This window comes from Arctopsyche grandis, chromosome 6 (assembly GCF_051622035.1).
Source record: "Arctopsyche grandis isolate Sample6627 chromosome 6, ASM5162203v2, whole genome shotgun sequence".
In the NCBI taxonomy this organism is placed as follows: domain Eukaryota; kingdom Metazoa; phylum Arthropoda; class Insecta; order Trichoptera; family Hydropsychidae; genus Arctopsyche; species Arctopsyche grandis.
In genome coordinates, this window is record NC_135360.1 from 14,220,578 (window position 1) to 14,240,384 (window position 19,807).

Here is a 19,807-nt window from a genome sequence, read left to right on the forward strand (position 1 = left end):
ATTCGTACGATTTTATTATATCGACGAGTTTCTCCCGTATTTCTTAAAATATGGAAATCACTGTTATCGGTCACTATCAAACTTATACCAATAAAAGGATAAAATCTCACCAAAAACATTGCCAAGGATCGCGATAGCATAGATTAGGCGTGCTAGCGTTTTTTGCATATGCAGCTATCTAAAAAAATGTGCCTTAAATCAATTTATACTAAATCTTATTACTCTAAATCTTAGATCCTTAGCCTTAAAATATAACATTAAAAATTTGATGAATTTAATAAATACTGTTACGAAATTTTTAACGAATTCATCGTCTAATTATAATACGCATATTATGTATACATATATACATATTTAAAAGCGAAAGCGACAGATGTTAGCATCAATAACTATATAGCTGATAACCAAATAAACGAAAACATTAACACCGTATAAAACCGAGCCGACCTGTTACAATCATCGAATTCAAACGTGTCTAAATTAGCAAAGATATTTATGAACGACGTCATTATAAATCACGCCAATAAAGTCTCGTACCATTTCAATTAGCTACCACTTTGGGCTACATACATATTTAAGTATCCACTGCGGTAAGTTTCGGCTAATATCGTCGACAAAATCACCCCCTATTCGACCTCAATAACGTCTCGTAATGGTATTAGACGTTTCCGCTCAATTCTCGAGGGCGTGATTGCCGTTTTATGCGGAAGACACAACGACAATATTGCTAGTCTCATCCCTATCCAACATCCCCTTCTATCATTCGAAGCAAACGACGATTAAATTACACCAGAAGCGGAACGCTTCCTCGAGAGTGGAACTCCACAATCCACATATACGAGGGTAGCTTTTTTTTTCTATGAATCGTTTCGTCATAAACTGATAACAATATATCGTAACGCAAAATCTCAAATTATTTTTCAACACAAACCTCAACCCCAAAATCATTTTCGATATCATGAGACAAATTTGATGATGCCTCTACCACCAGTTATTTGCACAAGTTGATAACAGTAAAATCTGTTTAGTGGACGTCTGCATGTATTTAACGCTTAAAAACTCCCATATATTATATAAACTTAGATGAACTATTTTCCTGGAATGTGCTGAAGATGGTCCAACACCTTCCCTTCTAAACTTTTGAAAATTTTATGCTATTTATTAACTAGACAATCAATTAACCAGCAGCATGGACTGGTGGTTAGCATATGATGCTTTCGAACATAGTGGCCACGGGTTTGCGTCCCACTGGTTGCTGCTGACCAGATATTGTATTGTGACCATTGATGTATAATACACTAAATGGACCCTGACGTGTGATTTTGGTCGGAGATCTTGTCTTCACTAACTGAGGGGTGCGGGGGGTTTAACTAGCGGGGAAGTTGAAAAAAAAAGGTTTTTTTCCCTACGACGCAGCGGTACCTACCTACCTACTGAGATAAAACTGTGCATGCGCCAAAAGGGAGACCAGTATAAAGCGTGAGGGCGGATCTACACATGTGTATTATATATCTATGATTGTGACTCCAGGTCAATCGATTCCTATCAGAGTTTGCCAATTTATTTGATTTTCATTGAAACGGCTCCCACAAATTGGCACCTTTACCCATTTTCCGCAATTTTCGAGTTATCAGCATCTCGAATTTCACTAATTTGTATAAAATGCTGCAAATTAGTCCATAAATGTCTCGCAAATGCTGCGAAAATGTAAATTTATCAAATTTGTCAAAATTTATCGCTGGATGACTCTATGATGTTTGTTAAAATTATTCTAAAATTGTATATCAATGTCTGTAATTGACCAGGAAATGCCTAACAGGCGCACTGGGGCTTGCCTGTTAGGCATTTCTGGTATATATATGTACATATGTATGTAAAAATAATAAAAAATAGTGAAATCGACATGTTTATTGAAATGCTACTGAAAAACACTCACGGGCTCGAAGGGCCACAAACAAGTCCAGGCATATCCCCGACCAGGTAGCATCACAAAGCGGTAACTTGCGTTACTAGTACACACCGGCTACGTCAACTAGTGGTTAGCATATTATGCTTTCGAGCAGAGTGGACAGGGGTTCGAGTCCCACTGCTGGCCAGACCTTGGTTTTGTGAATCCAGGTCAATCGTTTCTTATCAGAGTTTGCCAATTTTTCTGATTTTAATTGAAACGATTCCTGTAAAATTGGCTTCTCCTTTCCTATCTCTCTTCCTAATCTCAAATTATTCCGTGTCTTGAAGTTCGCCAATTTGATTATAAAATTCTGCAAAAATTTCTCCATAAATGTCACTGTGGATGTTTGTATGAATTCGCATTGTATAAAATGCTTATGTATGTATATTGATTGTATCTGCTAAAGTGCACTCGTCGCTTTGGAGCGATCTGTAAAGGCGGTGAAATAAAATAAAATACACACATACATACATACATACATCCCATAGCAGGTCAAGGATATTGAAAATAGGCATTTAAATGAACTTCCGCATACTTTCAAGTGGGTGTACTAAACATCCAAACGGTCTAGATTTAAAATATTACAAAAATTGCAGGAATCTAAAACGAATTTCATTACAAATTTAATTGTCGATCGGAATAGGCGCGAGTGTGGGAAGGCACGCTCAACATTATGCAAAACGCAGACTATGATTCAACATTTCCTAATCGATTAGTGTTGCATTAATCAATCCTTGAAAGTAGAACGATCAGTGGTTGCTTGTAAAGCGCCCATTTTTCGATCTCACATGTACATACATACAAACATACATATGTACAGATATTATTATATAACGATCGAAATTTTTTTCCAAAGTCGTAAATCATGACTTGCCATATCGTACAAACGTACAAAGTCGACAGGTGAGTGGAATGATACGATGACACCGATCTTTGGGAGATTCTACGCAAATAAGGTACAATACTAGTAGATATATCGGATACGCGTGTCGATCTTGACCTTACGTGTCGGAGATGATTCAGCACGCCGTAAAAAATCGTTGGTTCCGGATTATACATTTTATATACATACATGAGTATTATTTCACGTCGAAAACGAGTACGGATGCACTTGACGACAGGACAGATGCAACATCTGCTTCTTTTCGTCACACTCGATTGTTACGTAAATGCGTCAGTCAGGTTTATATTTGCGTACCGACGAACGTACCGTGACCGAGATTTGCACTGCGTTTGCGCAAGGTAACTTGCAAAAGTTCGAACGGCGACATTTCCTATCGGTACATTTTTTACATTTCGCATTAACAAGCAAATGTCGGGGTATCAAGATCAAGCTAAATTACTACAAGTGTTTATACGATGCAACTACATCGTTATAGTAAAATCCACCACCAACGACATGTAATCTAGATTCGAACAAATTAAGGCTATATACATATATACAAAGTCAAATATAATATATGAATAGTTTGGAAGCAATTATAAAATCGGTTTGGAATTTTATCACGTGTCGAATATACAAAATCCAACTAAAAATAGTTAAGGTCCGTTTATACTTCCCAGCACTGCACAACACTGCACGGAAAAGACTAAGTAGATCTGTTCATAATCGGTCTCCGTCACGAGCCCGAATATGAAACGCCCGAAAACGCAGATATCGGAAGGCAAAGATCGAAAATCGAAAGATCTTAAGTCGATTGATCTTTCGATTTTCGATTTTTGCCTTCCGATATTTGCGTTTTCGGGCGTTTCACATTCGGGCCTGTGAGGTAGACCCGTTCATAATGTACAGCCAGTGGCGGTTTATCATACATTGAAAGTAAGAGCGAGCTTGGGAGCCCCGAAATGAGCCTTTTCTACCAAAATTTACAACTTACAAATTATTATTATCGTCTACAATACATTTGTAAGCCTATAATAAATGAAATTAATACCTATTTTACATAGTATTTTAAAATAGTACCTATTCTATTCCAAAAACTGTTAGTGTTTCAAGTACATATAGTAAATAAGTAAAAAAAGTTTTGTAAAATCCTAATGAAAAACCATTTTACTGAAAAGCATGGTAAGAAACGATGATTTTTACTGAAGTGGGGGGGCCTCAGATTTCAAATGCTCCTGGGACCTCCTATTTACTTGATCCGCCACTGTATAAGCCGCTTTTGCCTGATACGTTTATATTACACGTACTGCTGTATAATATGAATAAATCGTGTCGGATGCTGCTGTTTTCATACATCACATACGAATTACGTAGCACATGAATGTGTCCATAGAGAGTGTACTCAAGAATAATTTTTGTACTGCTGTTAACGTGTAGTTGCCAGTTTGAGCTATACTGGTATAGACGAACCTTTAATTATAAGCATTAGAAGCTATTATGGATAAAGATCGTAAATGTGAGGATTTCAATTTCACCTGCATTATATACAATAACATCTATCACATGTCTCTCAATGAGCTTTTAGCTTTGGCAATCCATTAATTTCTAAACATGTATTCCATAGTTAAAAAGTAGTATACCTACAACGATTTCGGTAGTGTAAGCTTAGTCTTGCTCCTAATGCATAGTATTATTACGCAAAAATGTATGCTGATAAACACGTGTCGAATAATAATTTTACTCATTACCAACAGTGTGAATGGATAAGAAGGAAAGTAAAATTAAGATTTATTATTGAGTTCTGAATCATCATCTGTCCCACTTTGCATTGTGTATTCGTGAATGAAGGTGAACATGTCTAAATTAAATCATTTATATCGGAAATCTTAAATGTATATTTATTGAATTTTATGTACGACATTGCTTTTGTAGTAATGATAGGTTCCCCAGAGACGTATTCGATCAGTCCAACCACTAGAAAGTGGTTCTAAATTTGAGCAGTAATGGACGACCCGCATGTGCAGGGAATTCGATGAAATCAGCTGAATCACCCGACACAATGAGTGATATAAGGATATGACTACCAGTTTTTGCTACTCATAACGGATGCTACAATATGTTATAAAATAAAACAGCTCTTAAAAAAAATAAAGGTCGAACAACAACGAGATTACCAAAATGTACGTTAGATACCACTTAATAGAGATTTATCCGATACGTATGTAGTACATAATAGCGAAGAAAAGGGTATTCGTCGTCGCGCTATCCTCTGCCAAGGATACATACATATAGCAGTAATACGAAGATCTTTTTACAGTACATATATGTTTGTACATAGTGGAAAAAACAAAAAAAAGGAGAAAACTGCTTCGAAAATGTCTAACGAATGCGTAAACTGACTCTCAAATATCGGGTTCACTTAAGCAGATGAAAACGAGAACGGATATACCGGGGGAGGATTTCACAATTGCCTTACAAAGGGGAGGATTTTTCTCTTTAAACGGTCGCCATTCCCACGGGACGGTATGTACTTTCACGAGAGAAAAAATATATTGCGATTGTAGAAATTGAACGAAATCTACTTGAAAAAGATTTTCGATATAGATATTCCAAAAATTGCTCAAATTTCTATCCAATTCCGAGTCCAATTACTGCACGCTTCGCTTTATGCCGCTAAATTAAAAGTAGAGAGTAAATTAGAAGAGCGGTTTTATCATTCTTGATCACGATCAATTTATACGGGAGCATCGATCGTCATTGTTATAAGTACGCTACAATAGGGACGATAGCGTGATTCAAATATTATACAAAACTTGAGCATATCTATTGTATAACAAAAATATTAAAGCAATGATACGATTCTGTTAAATTTGATGTTATAATAATAAAAAGGTCACAACAATTGAAAGGAAATGTGTATACGAAATGAAAATATACAAGTCTGGAAATTTAACAATTGAATATTAATATAATTCAATTGAAGTTCTCATATTAAATTTGAATATGTATATTATTATTTGAATTTTCATACAAATATGTCGAAGGGTACAAAACATATACGTATGTATACATAGAATATGAAGCTAAGGGAACGTAATAAGTTCCGCAGAATTGATCAATATTCGGGGAACGATGGCAGGAATATTATTGTGAAACGGATAAATCTACATATGTACATAGATATGATAGGAAATAAATATGTATATGATATATGTAAATACATATTATACAAATTCAGTGGCAAGCAAGAACAGTGCTTGTCCAGTTCAAGCGGGTACATCGCCATTCAAGGCTTATACGGCACTATTTAACATGTCTAAGAACGATTCTTACAAAGGCATTTCGGATAATATGTTGTCATAGTGGCCTATGCAAATAACCAAAAGTCAACAAAAACAATTTACATATTAAAATTTCAAGGCTTAAGAGTGTCGACAAATTTTGCAAGGTTTCAAAATTGGAGATTTTCGTACAACAATTTCGAAGAAAAGTTCTGATCGGGTTTTAAAGCGGGGCCTTTTGGAAATATATAAAAAAATTTCAAGACAAATATTTCAAAGACGGCCAAACTTTCGGAGCTCGTTACTATCGAAGATTACTTTTAGAAAAAAGGTCGATTCCAAAAGTGCTAAATCGGTCAAGGCTGTGAATTTTGACCTTTCGCTGTTGTTCTCTTGCTCCAGCGATTGATGTACCATTTGTGGGTAAATCGTTACATTCGAATGGGACGAAAGTGTGCAATTTGTCACGATCCCGCATGCAAATTGAAATCGTGAAAGGCTTTCGCGCGGCGCTTATGCTCTTTTATCCTTATTTTCCGAGTGATAAGATCGCAGCTTGATCGACTCAAAATCATGAGAAGTGAGTATCTTTTTCACTGCGAAGAGAGGCGTGTGCTCGTTTCGACGATAAGATCTTGCCAAAACGCAATTACGCGCGAAACCGATAAGTTATGTATCGAATGGCCCAATTAAATGTCTCGCCCGCTTCGAATCTACTATGAAATTTCTTTTATTTAAATTTCAGCTTTCCTCCAACCATATGTTTATGGCCATATGTTTGCCATCTATATTTTATTCCCTTTCATTCGAAACTTCTAATAAATATTGAAACCGGATATTTAAGCCTGGAGTATTTCTGCATAGGTGTAGTTCTTTTAACGATTGATAAGAAAAAAAAAGTATTGTGATATTTCTTTCCTTCTTTTCATTAGGTAGCATGAGTTTTAGTTGAATTCAGATAAAATCGACAAATTTTGATGAAAAAAGCTGTAGACATTTTTGTTAATAGCCATACAAATGCAATTTGGTAGTGTTAGTCTAAGTATAATAATAAACATGAATAAAATTTAAAGAAAATCAATGATCGTCAAATTTATCAATACGCATAATATAATCTATAGGAATCGCTAATTATTGCCGAATTTAAACAATTTGATTTTTTAAATCTGAAATCGAAGCTGATTGTTCTGTAAACCACGACTGAGTTTAATTAATTTATGCATGTCTTAAATAATTAAAATGCACATTCAAAACAACGTGTCGTAATGCATTTTGCGAAATGAGTTTCAGTAGCGATAGTTCCGTGCAATTAAATTTCAATTAAAAAAAACTGTCACCTTTCAACAATTTAATTGAAAACATTCGGCCGCTATTCAATATAAAATAAAATAAACCATAAATATGTTAACGTATATTACATGCGATCTCCCAGGAGAGCGACGAAAGAGCAAACGAATCGAATAACCAATATGATGCTGAAAAACACACCTTCCTTTTTATTCCAGCACTCTAGCAAACGAACAAAATCCTTTTTTCTACACGAAGAGCCAAGCTCTTTCCTGTGAAGAATTTTCAGCGCGTTCAAAGAAGAATAAAAAATGGCTTTTCTTTTGCACCATATCAAAAAGAGACCATATACATATGTATGTATGCAATACATACTATACTTTTGCACCATATCATATATTTCAACAACCATATTATATTATGAAATATTTTTGAGTCAATTTGTTCAAAATTTTGAATTGTTTAGTGTGTCTGATTTGATTGATTTGAAATGACTTACCGAATCGCAGATTGCTCGCGAGCTTGTCAACGAGATACATCTGGTACGGATGAGGCGGAGGTGATGATTTCGAAGATGATGAAATTCAGAACCAATTCGGTTCCACAATCGATTGACGTTTCAATGACGAAACCATCAAGCGAACATCCAAGTTGTCACGAAAATCAATGTGCGCCGAAAACACTGGACCAAATTTGTCACTTTCATATCTACTTTTATTATTATTATTATAATTTATGTTATCGCGCACACTTCACCTATCAAAATGAGAAAAAAAAACAAAAGGATTAGTCGCGTATCAATATAAATTAAATATTATATCTGATTTGAACGAATTTATTAATGAGACCGGTAGCGTTTGATGTTGTATGTATAATAATAATAGGCGCGCGTTTGCAAATTTCACCTCAGAAAAGAAAGCCGAGAGAGGAAGGCGGGCAAGATTAATAATTTGAAGAGTGTATGTGTGTACATACTTACTAGTAGGTATTTTTTTTAGATTGTCACTTGTCCCAATGATGTCATGGAGGGAAACAGGTGTATGATACGCAGACACGGTGTCTGTCACATTCAAAACAAACCATGAATATTAATGCCGTTCAATTGAATAGAAGTTAACCTAACGACTAACGAGTAAGGACAAGTTCTTTGCATACGGCTAACGACAGACTTAATTAATTACACAAATCGATATTTAAACGATCGATTCGTCACTAACGTGCCCTATCCTGGCTCACCATCCGCAAATATTTTAAAACTTCAAAATTTTTCTATCTGCAATTTTTTCAATGTAGCCTTTTTATTAGCTAGTGAGAATGGATAAAGTTTCTTTTTATTTTGTAAAAACGTTTATAGTGGGCATTGAAGCCTATAAAACGATACCCCGAATCACCAGAATATTCCATCCATACCTTTACGATGAATAAATATTTCAATGACTTTTATTATACATAGAAGTACCTACATATGATTCGTTATATTTGAATGTGGCGGAAGTCCAATTTTCAGTTCCAAAAACTGTTTGACTTAATTCACAAATTGTTATCACTTCTTTTAATTCGATATGTCCAGAATATCGTAAAAACAGAATAAATGCATTACAGGCCACCAGTATTTTTAAATATTGTTGAACGTAAAACATTATATTTAATGTTTTTGTGAAATACTTCTTGAAATGACGAAAAGCGGACTTATGCCAATTTCAAATATAACGCCTCATATGTACATTGTCAGCAGAAAATTTAATTTCAATAAAAAAAATTGTCTTTTTTTAATGCATTGAAAAAAATGAATCACTATACTAGTTAAAGTACACATATGTACATATAATGTCATGACTGCTTTGAAGCCCGAATAGTATTGTTATCTTTTATTCTATCAAAATTGTCTTTTTACCGAAAAACGCAGGCACACACACACACACACAAACACACACGTTTAAAATTAATTCGAATAATAACGAAATTCGTATATAAAATTGTTACACGAGGGATTCGATCGATCCATCCAACAGGTAAATAAAACCGAGCGCGCGCACATGTACTCCAAAACGTCTAATTTAATAAAGGCCGCCGCACACTTGCGACATCGTCATCCATCAATAAAAACAAAATAAAAATGGGGAAAAAGTCGACGACCTTGAACATACACAATTTTTTTATGAAACGAGTGTATGTGTGAAATAAAACGTGATGGAACGGTGAATCCATTATGCCTATAAAAAATTTTAAACAAAAAAAAACAAACTCGCGCATGTATAAAAGAAAACGAATAGCACTTTCAGATATGAGCTATCGACCCACATATGAAAAAAGTCGTTGTTGGCGAAAATGTATCACGATCGATTATGCCAAAACGTATACACATCTATCTCCGCGTGTGCGATTTTTTTCTTCCCATTCGGTTAAAGTGCAGTCTCACTTTCCAATTATTGACATTGAATACACACGCAAACTTCAAAAAAAAAAAAAAAAAACGAAGTTCAAAGCACAACGGTCAATAACCAACAAACAAAACGTATATTTGTATGTATTATACATATAGATAGATGTGGTACAAGCATGACATTTCATAAAATCATTAATTACCTAAGGAAATCAATAATTGACGACCGTGAGTGGCTCCATAAAAAAGAGGCATTCAAGTTTCCATGACAAATTTCCGTATGTAATCATCTTTTACGTGGAAAATCGCACAGATTGCACGTATCGCATATGAACAGGGCTGTGGAGTCATTCATATTTTTTTTCCATTTTTCCCGCTGGGTTAACTTAAGAATATCCCTGGATATTCGAAAATAATTTTTCCCCAGATTTGTCAAACATCAATTCGTCCTTAGCACGAGAAAAAACCTAAGATAGAAACACTGTCTCAGAAATGCATACATTGAGTATTGATGAATCACTTTTAGTTTGTTATTCAATATTATAAATATATATTATAAAACTAGATTCAAGTTCTAGTTCAATACACCAAAAGGTTTCTGAGGAAAACATAAAAAAACTCAATTATAAGTCAAAGTACTACTTCCGTTTGAGGTAAAAATATTTAAAAAAAAATGTCTGATCCACTGAGCGGTTTGGGAGATATAACATAATAAGGGAGGTACCACTTCCAGTAAACTTAAAAATTTGAAAAAAAAATTACATCGTATCGATTAGCATTTCAGAAACCGATGCATACTAAGTTTCAGTTCGATAGGACTAACGGTGTTCAAAAAATCCCCAAAATACACACACACACACATTTTTTCTATATCATGAAAATGTGATCAGTGATTGATTCCGAGTCCGAATTTTTGTATGATCACAAAACTTCATCCATGTTACTACATACATACATATGTAGATAAAGTAAAAATCAGAATTGGAGTCGCTCGATTTTAAAAGACTCTTATGATATATACGCACAAAATCCATTCCACGTTCTACGAAGTTTAATTCAACAAATTTGTCAATCGCGTCGAGTTTAACATGCGCGGGACAGATTCCGACAACGTATCAAAGTTTACTCTCGACAAAGTGAACATGGCTTGATTGGAAATTGACCCATTTCCTTTGAAATTGACCGGCATTTACACGTCGCTGCAAGCAGATGCAAATATATCTACATTTGCAAGCCGAATCAAAACTACCATAGGTGGTCTAGCCTAATCAAACGTTGCGGTCGAGCGATTTATTTAAGGAAATTCAAATTATATACAGTCAAACATAAACATGACACAGTCAAAATTTAAAATAAAAAACCATGAATCACCGTCTCCGTGCAATCAAATCCTGTGCAATTTCCTGCCGCCGCTGCATGTGTGTGATGCGATACCCCAGAAATATCCTGCGTCCTTTCATACGTACGTATAAGAATTACAATCACGAACGATGAATAATGGTTCGAAAGAACGAACCAACGAACGAACGACCGGCGTATGATAAAAGTCGAAAATCCGACGCGACGGGTTTCGACTCGCTAATGACCGAAATTTAAAAAAAAAATCTTTTTATTCACATACAACATTGACCGCGCGTTTAAAAGTTTATATAAATCGACGGGCGCGTGTGCGAATCCGATAAAAATAATTGAAATCGTTCGGAAAACGATTCGATTGATTCGATTTCCCCAATTTAAACGATCAAAAGATGCGCCGCGATCGAATGAATGTACTCATTTCTTGCCGCAAGTGCGACAGGCAATTAATTACCAATTGAGATTTGTTTCGGTGCTATATTGTATATGATAATTACTCAGCGATGCTGTCTATGGTCACAAAAAAGGAGCGAACGAAAAAAAATGGGAATTTGAGGGGCTGAACTAGGTAAATGCTTTATACTTTTTACAGAATTATTGTACTATATAAAAAAATGTCTATTAAACAAGCTCTGACTAATTAAAAAATAATCATGTGCCAAGCCCTCTTTGATTTGGAAAGCCAAGCCCTCTGGTCGATATTGGAAGAAAAGAACGTCGTTTGTTATATGTCCTAGCCTTTAAGTACATACATATGTACATAGATGTTATTAAATTTTTAATATGTGTTAATAAAATGCTCCAAAGCCCACAAAGGGCTATGTCACGTTCAAAAACCTATCTCTAATGATAATAATAGCTGGTATAGCGTACACATCACACGTCAGAATTCGATAAGCGATTTTGAAAAAATTATATTTAATAAATATTATATAATATATAAATAAAGTACTTACATATATTTTATTTTTCTATTTGCACAGTTTGTGCGTATGTGAATATAATTCAGTATTCCCAATTTTGATTTCTGATTACATTCACACAAAACTTGATAGTGATTCATTGACTGTGTTGTACACGCCCATAGCGAATATTTAAAAAAAATACCGATATAATAAATAAAGACAAACTTTCCATTTAATGTATGTAAATTACGATAAATTCGATTAATGTGGTTAATAACAATTATTCATTTCCAATCAACCTTTAACTTTAAACAATTAAAACCAACCTAACCTAACTCATTCCCTTCCTAGTCTGATAAATCATATTAACCGGTTAGAAGAACCCTGTGACAGATTATCTGTTGTGCCCTCGATGATATATTATTATATATCATCAATTGGTTTGACTGTACATATTATTATAATCCAAACGGTTAACGACCAAAAACTGTAGTTTTTTTCGCCATATAACTTTAAATGCAGATATTTATAATATAAAGAAAAAATAGTCTAAAAACATATATAATACATATGCATGTATGTAAATACGTAAGTTTTTTACTCAAAAGTAAACAATATCCACCGACTGGATATTGTTTACTTTTGAGGAAATTCACATGCTTATTACTCATACGTATTCACACGGAAAAGTACATAAATACATACATACATACATACATACGTACATCAACGAATGCGTTGTTTTTAGATGTTCTACATACAATTTTCCGCTTTCCCCATTTCATCAGTAATATTTAATTAAAATGTGCCACGGCTTCCTATTAATTTTGAACCAATAAAGTTTCATCCCAACAATACACACGGTATTGCACACAAAACGTTGCCGGGCACGAAATTAACTCGTCTACAAAGACCGCAACGCAGTACAATACAAATATACTTTTTTATCGACCGTTATCTGCAACAAAAATTAACCAAACATTTCCAAACATTTCCATGATATAAATAACACAATAATATCATATCCAACTAATCAAAACCATACCCAAAATTAAATCCGAGGGATGGAACGCACAGTATTATTAAGACATCCCGAGGATCGAGTATATGTACATATAATATGCGTCGAGCATTAAAGGGTTTTATATCTAATGTTACGCTCCTCGACCCATAAAATACAACAGGAATAAAACGAAGAGGAGAAAAAAGGAGGAAACAAACACAATGAGATGAGAAAACGCTCGGATCGCGCGGGTGGTCCAGCCATCGAACAATCGTAATCTCACCCCGGGAAATGTTTTCTGGTGCGATCGTATCTAGAGCCGAAGAAAAGGAAGTCTTGGATGTTAACGACAATCCGCCCAAGTGCGGCGATAATTTTGTCCAAGGGGAAAAGTCGTCATAATGTATCCATAGGTAGATACGTGTGTATAAAACCCCACTATACGACAACCATATTTAGTGACGGACGCGATATCGGGCACCACATTGTGTCCGATCAAAATAATGGGTCAACTTGTTGTGTCCCATAATGGTATTCGTATGCTTACCAGCCCAAAATAGAACGAAGAAAAAATAATAAGAGCGACCGACCACCTGTGAATTTTCCTAAGTGATTTTTTTTCACCCCGCACAACGTTGAACGTTGTGAAATTTAATTATGAACTTCGGGTACGTATTTGAAGGTTACTTCGAAAGGTATGAATTGTATTTTATATTATACATACCTCATGTGTATTGGGACGAGAGGGAATTTACCAGAGGGTTCTGTGTGGGGCGTGTCCTACAGCACATACTTCAATGTTCAACCTCTTAATTTAATCGTAATTAATGGATGGAACTATGGGATCAACGGAAAGCACTCTACAGTATATCCAGTAAATCGACACACATACATACATACATACATCTACCAAACAGATACATATTTCAAACGGGTAACGAGTAAATATTACAAATTACCATCGAATCGAATTGACCGAGCAAACATACGCCCACATCAGATCTCACAATCGTTTAAAATAATTACGATTTCAAAATGAACAGATCGAAACGATTTTTCCGCACAGGAAATACACGACAAAAAACGATAGCGAAAAAATCGTTCGATAGAAATATTTAATTTTTTAATAATAATCGAGTTTAATTTACATGCCGATCGAATATATGTATACAAAATTTGACACACAACGATAAAACCATTATCGCTAAACAAAGGGTGATATAAAACGAACTAAACCACGTTTTCGTGTACGCATAAGTGAAACAGATGGTAAAATTTAACCCGCCCATCTATCTGTATATCGCATGTATAATCATCGGTTAAATGAGTCAAGGATTATAATAGCAAAATAGCAAAATATTAAATAAAAATAACGTAAAATCCTTTCAAAGTGTTAAGAGACTTGGAAATAGGTATGTATCAAAATTATAATTATTTGTACAACTGCATTGCGTACAAAAATATACATAAATATAATCATAATTACTAAATAAATACTTCAATCTAATATAAATGGAATGGATGGTATACCAAATTAAAAAAAAAGTAATGTTGAGGAATAATTAACACAAGGATATATAATACATAATCAGAAAAGCGATACGTAAATACACACATATCTTGCAGTTCAAAAATATTTTACCGTCTGCACCCACTCAAAGTATCGATCCATCTGTCCGTCCGTCCGTTCAGGACCCCGGAGGCTTAGCTCTCTATTGTGATCGAAATTTAACGATAACTGAAACGGTTAATTAGAAAATCTGAGCCGAGCCCTGACGCCCAGCATCCCGAAACCATCATCAAGACCGCATTACAAAATGTAAATATGATAACTACATCCAGAACACACTCAAAATAAAAATAAAAACACATCGGAGATAGAAAACGACAACAAAAACTTTATTCTAATAATAAAATAAATGCAATTAATCACTAATGAGAACACGACAAAGGTGAAATTTGTGCACGTCTAAATATAAACATACGTATATATTATTATAATTTTTACATCAACGCATATAACGTGCATTGTGCACATGCACGTACAAGAACACAAACAATGAAATAAATAATAAAAATAATTTCAACTACTGATAGTATTACTATGATCAATTTGAACATACATAGTGTAGCATCCATGCGAAGGGACGGTAATCCTTCATATCAGAAAGGAGCACATGTTGTGGAGACTGTTTGTTTTCATTCGGAAAACTTTTCACGGAGGCTGTGCGCGTTACAGGTTTACAACACAATGCCAAAAATTGCGAAATTATCCGGCCAAACACACACACATCGGGGGTACGAAATATTCGCGGAAAAAAATATACAATAATAAATGTTTTGCCAGTGCGATATGACGATGAGGTAACAACACAGAGAACGACACACGCGCACGAACGTTGAAGAACGACTGAACCGGCGCGGCGTGTTGGACCGATGGCCGGAGGCAGGGCTATCCAACCATCGATCGTCAATGTCTGTGCCCGAGATTAAATTATATTTATTACATTCATGCATGTATATATTTTTTTTCGCCAGTGCGTATCATAAACAACGTGTTCGCAACGAAAGCGATATTTTTCGACGAATTATAATTTTTCTGTTGCGTAACAAGTGACCGTTAAGCCATAGCCTCGACTAAAAATACTAGTTTTTTTTTTTTTAATTTCTGTGAATCTTCGATGACTATCATCGTGGTGTAGTAGTCACCGTTTTATTATCCAAAAGGAATTGTTGCATATGTATGTGTAGGTGGTAGGAATTAATACGTTTAATCTAACAAGATGGAAGTCACATGCAAAATTTTGCGTCGACCCTTGTTTTATTGTGTGGTGCTATTTTTTTAATATATCTATGAATGAGTCACAAATTAATTATACAGTAAAATAAAATAGGATGGCTATTCTATACATATATTTAAAATAAATCTAAATTTGGAGGTAGTTTCGACTGATAGAAAAACCCACATATGTAAGTTATTTTTTTGACATATGCAACTCCATTTATCTTTTTTCTACAATATTAAAACAAGCTACAAATTTTTGGACCGAAAATAAATACAACGGTTTAAGTCGATGGAATATTAATAAATATGATTCATGCTAGAAAAGTGCGTAATTTCTCCTAAACAATTATGAATTGGGATCTAATCAAATAAAATCATGCAACAGATAAGTACGTGTAATATTATTGATGAAATAAACCAAAAAGATATTTCTTACGAAATAATAAGCGAATCCTTCTTTTCAAATAGTAATTAAAATTTTAAAAAGTCTACCACATGAAATCTTTAAAAAAATTCAGAAGTTTACCTAAAAATAAATCATTTTTTTGCAGATATTCTTGTTTTTTTTTAATAATTCTAGGTTTTATTTTATATTTTTAAGTTTTGTTTTACCAGTGATGACGTGGTTGTGAAACTTTGACATTGAACGCAAAGTTGCTACACAAAGTCCAATGCACTCAAATGAGTATGGAACGTTGTATGCTTGTAATAACGAGGAAAGACAGGAAATGGAATACGTGGGTGAGAAGTATGACAAGGGTGGTGGATATAGTGAAGAGATTGAAATGGCAATGGGCGGGCCACGTGGGTAGAAGAACGGACAAAATAAGCGTTACAATGGTACCCGAGAGAATGCAAAAGGTAGATGGGTAGATGATGATGATAATTGGCAAACCTCTCGGGTCCATCAGCTATGCGGCCTCTCACAATTATTTTTTTAATAAATAAATGTTAAATGTACATCCTGAATAACAATACTTAAAAAGGTTACACCGTAATTAAAACATTAGTTTCGGATTGTATGTATTTTAGCAAAACAAAAAAGTTGCACAGAACAATACAATGCGTCACACAACTTTGAGTCAACATTTTGACATTTCCATCACTTCAAAGTCATATCGAATAATATTCTCCCCATATATAAATAAATTCAGTTAAATTCTCATTCTACAGCACACGATTACTAACTTGTTTTATTTTACATCAAATTGAAACACGATTTAATAACAAAAACTGAATAATAATGACATCAGCGATAACGAATCATGAACATGCATACGACAAAAAGCAACATGTCAATTCGACGAAACAATTGTGTACAAAACAACTTATGTAGTAAATAAAGTTATAGAACACAAGATTCAACAAAAAATCTATTGTATGTTAATCACACTTTTGACGATTGATTTTTGATTTTTTTTTTTTTACTAGCAAATTATCGAATAAAAAACCTGACCTGACACAAATCAAACGGTCCGCTAGCCGCTAGTTTACAACCCGAGACAGGGGTTCACAATGCACGTGTAGGTGCGTATATTTGATTCGCGTCTGCGACAGAGGTGTATAACTAAATATACACGCGCCGGCGCAGGTAAACAAACGAGGGTCGCGTGCCCAGTTTGGACACATCTGCCCAGAAGAATACATACAAACCCTCAAATCCAGGTATACACTCGCCGATCTTTACAAATCGAGACGAGCCACCGGAAGCTGATCTTGCGGGACAGGTGTCACGAGCACTCAAAATAGCATCGAAAATAAAATAAATATTTAAAAAACGAAACGGGGCGTGCAATGTCAGATACAGGCGTATGATATAGGCATGTGTACATATTTAGTTTATAACTAGTCTAGTATTAATTGCATGTGTTACTCACCTAGAAGCGTAATCCTCTCGTTAAAGTGGTTCACGTACTTACCTGAAATGAGAAAGAGACAAGTTTTAATAATAACAGTCATTCATTACTTCGGTACAATAAGATGTAAAAAGATTGTATAAACATAGCGAACGTGCTGTTGGTTAGCAGACGCCGATACCGGTTATGCAAATAATCTTTGCAAACCACGTGGATTGCGGCCCTTTGAGCATATTGGGATTCGCAAACGTTTCCAAAGGGCTTGTAATGCCTTCGTGAGCTGTTTTTTTTGAGTAATTTAATAAATTTTAAGTCGAATACTGATTCGGTTAATGGCGCTGAAGGGATTCAGTTATTTCCGTAACTAAGGAAACAATTGAAAGTAATAATTTTATTTAAATATTTTTTCAAATAAAAAGTAAAAGAACATGACATTGAATTTATTACGAAAATAAATCAATACAGATAAAACAAATCGGAATGAAATTCAAGTGCACATGTTGCACAAACTCTTCGAATTATAGTAAACTATAGGAAGTAATTGACTTATAGTAAACAAAAAAGATGACTCATTTTCGATAAGTAATACTGGCGTATTAATGCTTCGTGGAACCAACCCACATGCGTTCTGAAAATAATGACAACCACAATTTAATGATTCTATTTTGTACAATGTAAAAAAAAGCATTAGTAATATGATACTAAGCAATAGTGATGAAGAATATACAGTTACCATTAAAAAAAAAGATTAATTGAGTTTTAAAAATAATTCATGTCAGTTAGTTCTATTGGGCATATCTATATTGATATATCTTCTTCTTTATACGTTTCGATTGTGCTTGAAAAGAAAGTGTAAACTACAATACGAAGAGCAGTTACACAGAACGAATGAGATGGATCCAACAGATGTTAAGGAATCAGCTTCTTCCTTTTTTCCATCACGCTACTAATCAAAACAAATCGCTCCAGACTCTTCCTATCCGGGGTTACAAGTCTAAACAATAATTGGATAATTCAATTCAGAAACATACGCAATTACCAAAGGATATAAGAAACGGAATACGTGGGTGAGTAGTATGACAAGGGTAGTTGATATAATGGAGAGTGCGAAGAGACTGAAATGAACAAAATAAGTGCTGGAATGGTACCCGAGAGAGTGTAAAAGAGTGAAATGACGGCCGCAAGGAAGATGCGTGGATAAAATGAGAACTGATAAAACTCTTGTAAAAATATTTGGGGTGAGATGGATGAGAGTTACAGAGACAAATGGACAAATGGAAGAGTATTGTAGAGGTCTTCATCCAGCTGTAAATGACTATAATGAGCATACATATATCTGCTTTGCGTGGATGCTATTAAAATAACAATAGTCGGCTATTTTAGTGTTCGAAGTAAGAGAGCAAAAAAGCATGATTTTTACTAATTTAAAAAAATTGCAATAGTGAACCAATTGCTGTGCGAAAAGCATCCATCCAACGCCGATCTTTGCTCATGACCAGAGATCAGAGATCAAAATGTTGTGCGTTCTAAGAATATCATCATCAGCAATTCACCATCTACTGCTGGATGAAGGCCCCTCTAACACGTTTCCATTCGTCTCTGTTTTAGCAACTCTCATCCATCTCACACATGTTTCTGATTTCATCCACCCATCTCCCCCGTAGCTTTACAAGAAATCTAGATATTTCATTACGGCGTGCAGACCTCGTAAAATTTAATAGATATTCAAACACAAATGTTAATTTAAATACATACATATGTGATTTAAAGGAGTTCAGTGAAACTTTTAATAGTGTAATGTTTATAGTTAAACCAGTTTATCTCGACAGGAGATGGGTTTTAAAAAATATTTTTCCTCACGTATCCAATCAATTTTAGGTATTACTTAAATGGCTATTAAATAAAATAAGTACATAAATATATAGACGGATACTTAAATTAATAAATATCGAATGCTTTACTTGGGTCATACAATACATACATATGTTATGTATATGCACTATAGACAATATAAGAAACGATCAATATAAAAAATACAAACACACAGTACATCACTGGCCATATAACAATCATAATAAATTTTAATTTAAAAAGCGTTTCGAAGATATTTATTGAGC

The 19,807-nt window shown here is 34.5% G+C and overlaps 2 protein-coding genes across 16 annotated transcripts in view; both read right to left on the reverse strand.

Annotated features, from left to right (window-relative positions):
- Positions 1–19,807, reverse strand: part of LOC143912753 (uncharacterized) — a 602,600-nt gene that overhangs the window by 184,799 nt on the left and 397,994 nt on the right. The gene's annotated exons all lie outside the window — the stretch shown is intronic.
- The window catches only part of LOC143912755 (rho guanine nucleotide exchange factor 10), a 502,593-nt gene that overhangs the window by 84,792 nt on the left and 397,994 nt on the right, over positions 1–19,807 (reverse strand). For 3 of the 13 annotated variants that reach the window (XM_077432115.1, XM_077432114.1, XM_077432113.1), the window contains exon 3: positions 17,712–17,753. The exons of 6 other annotated variants lie outside the window; for them this stretch is intronic. In XM_077432115.1, coding sequence (XP_077288241.1) covers positions 17,712–17,753 — 42 coding nt within the window. Of the gene's footprint in view, positions 1–7,901; positions 8,159–15,172; positions 15,462–17,711; positions 17,754–19,807 lie in introns of those variants that run through there. 4 more of the 13 variants (XM_077432116.1, XM_077432112.1, XM_077432120.1 and 1 more) reach the window with 2 other exon arrangements.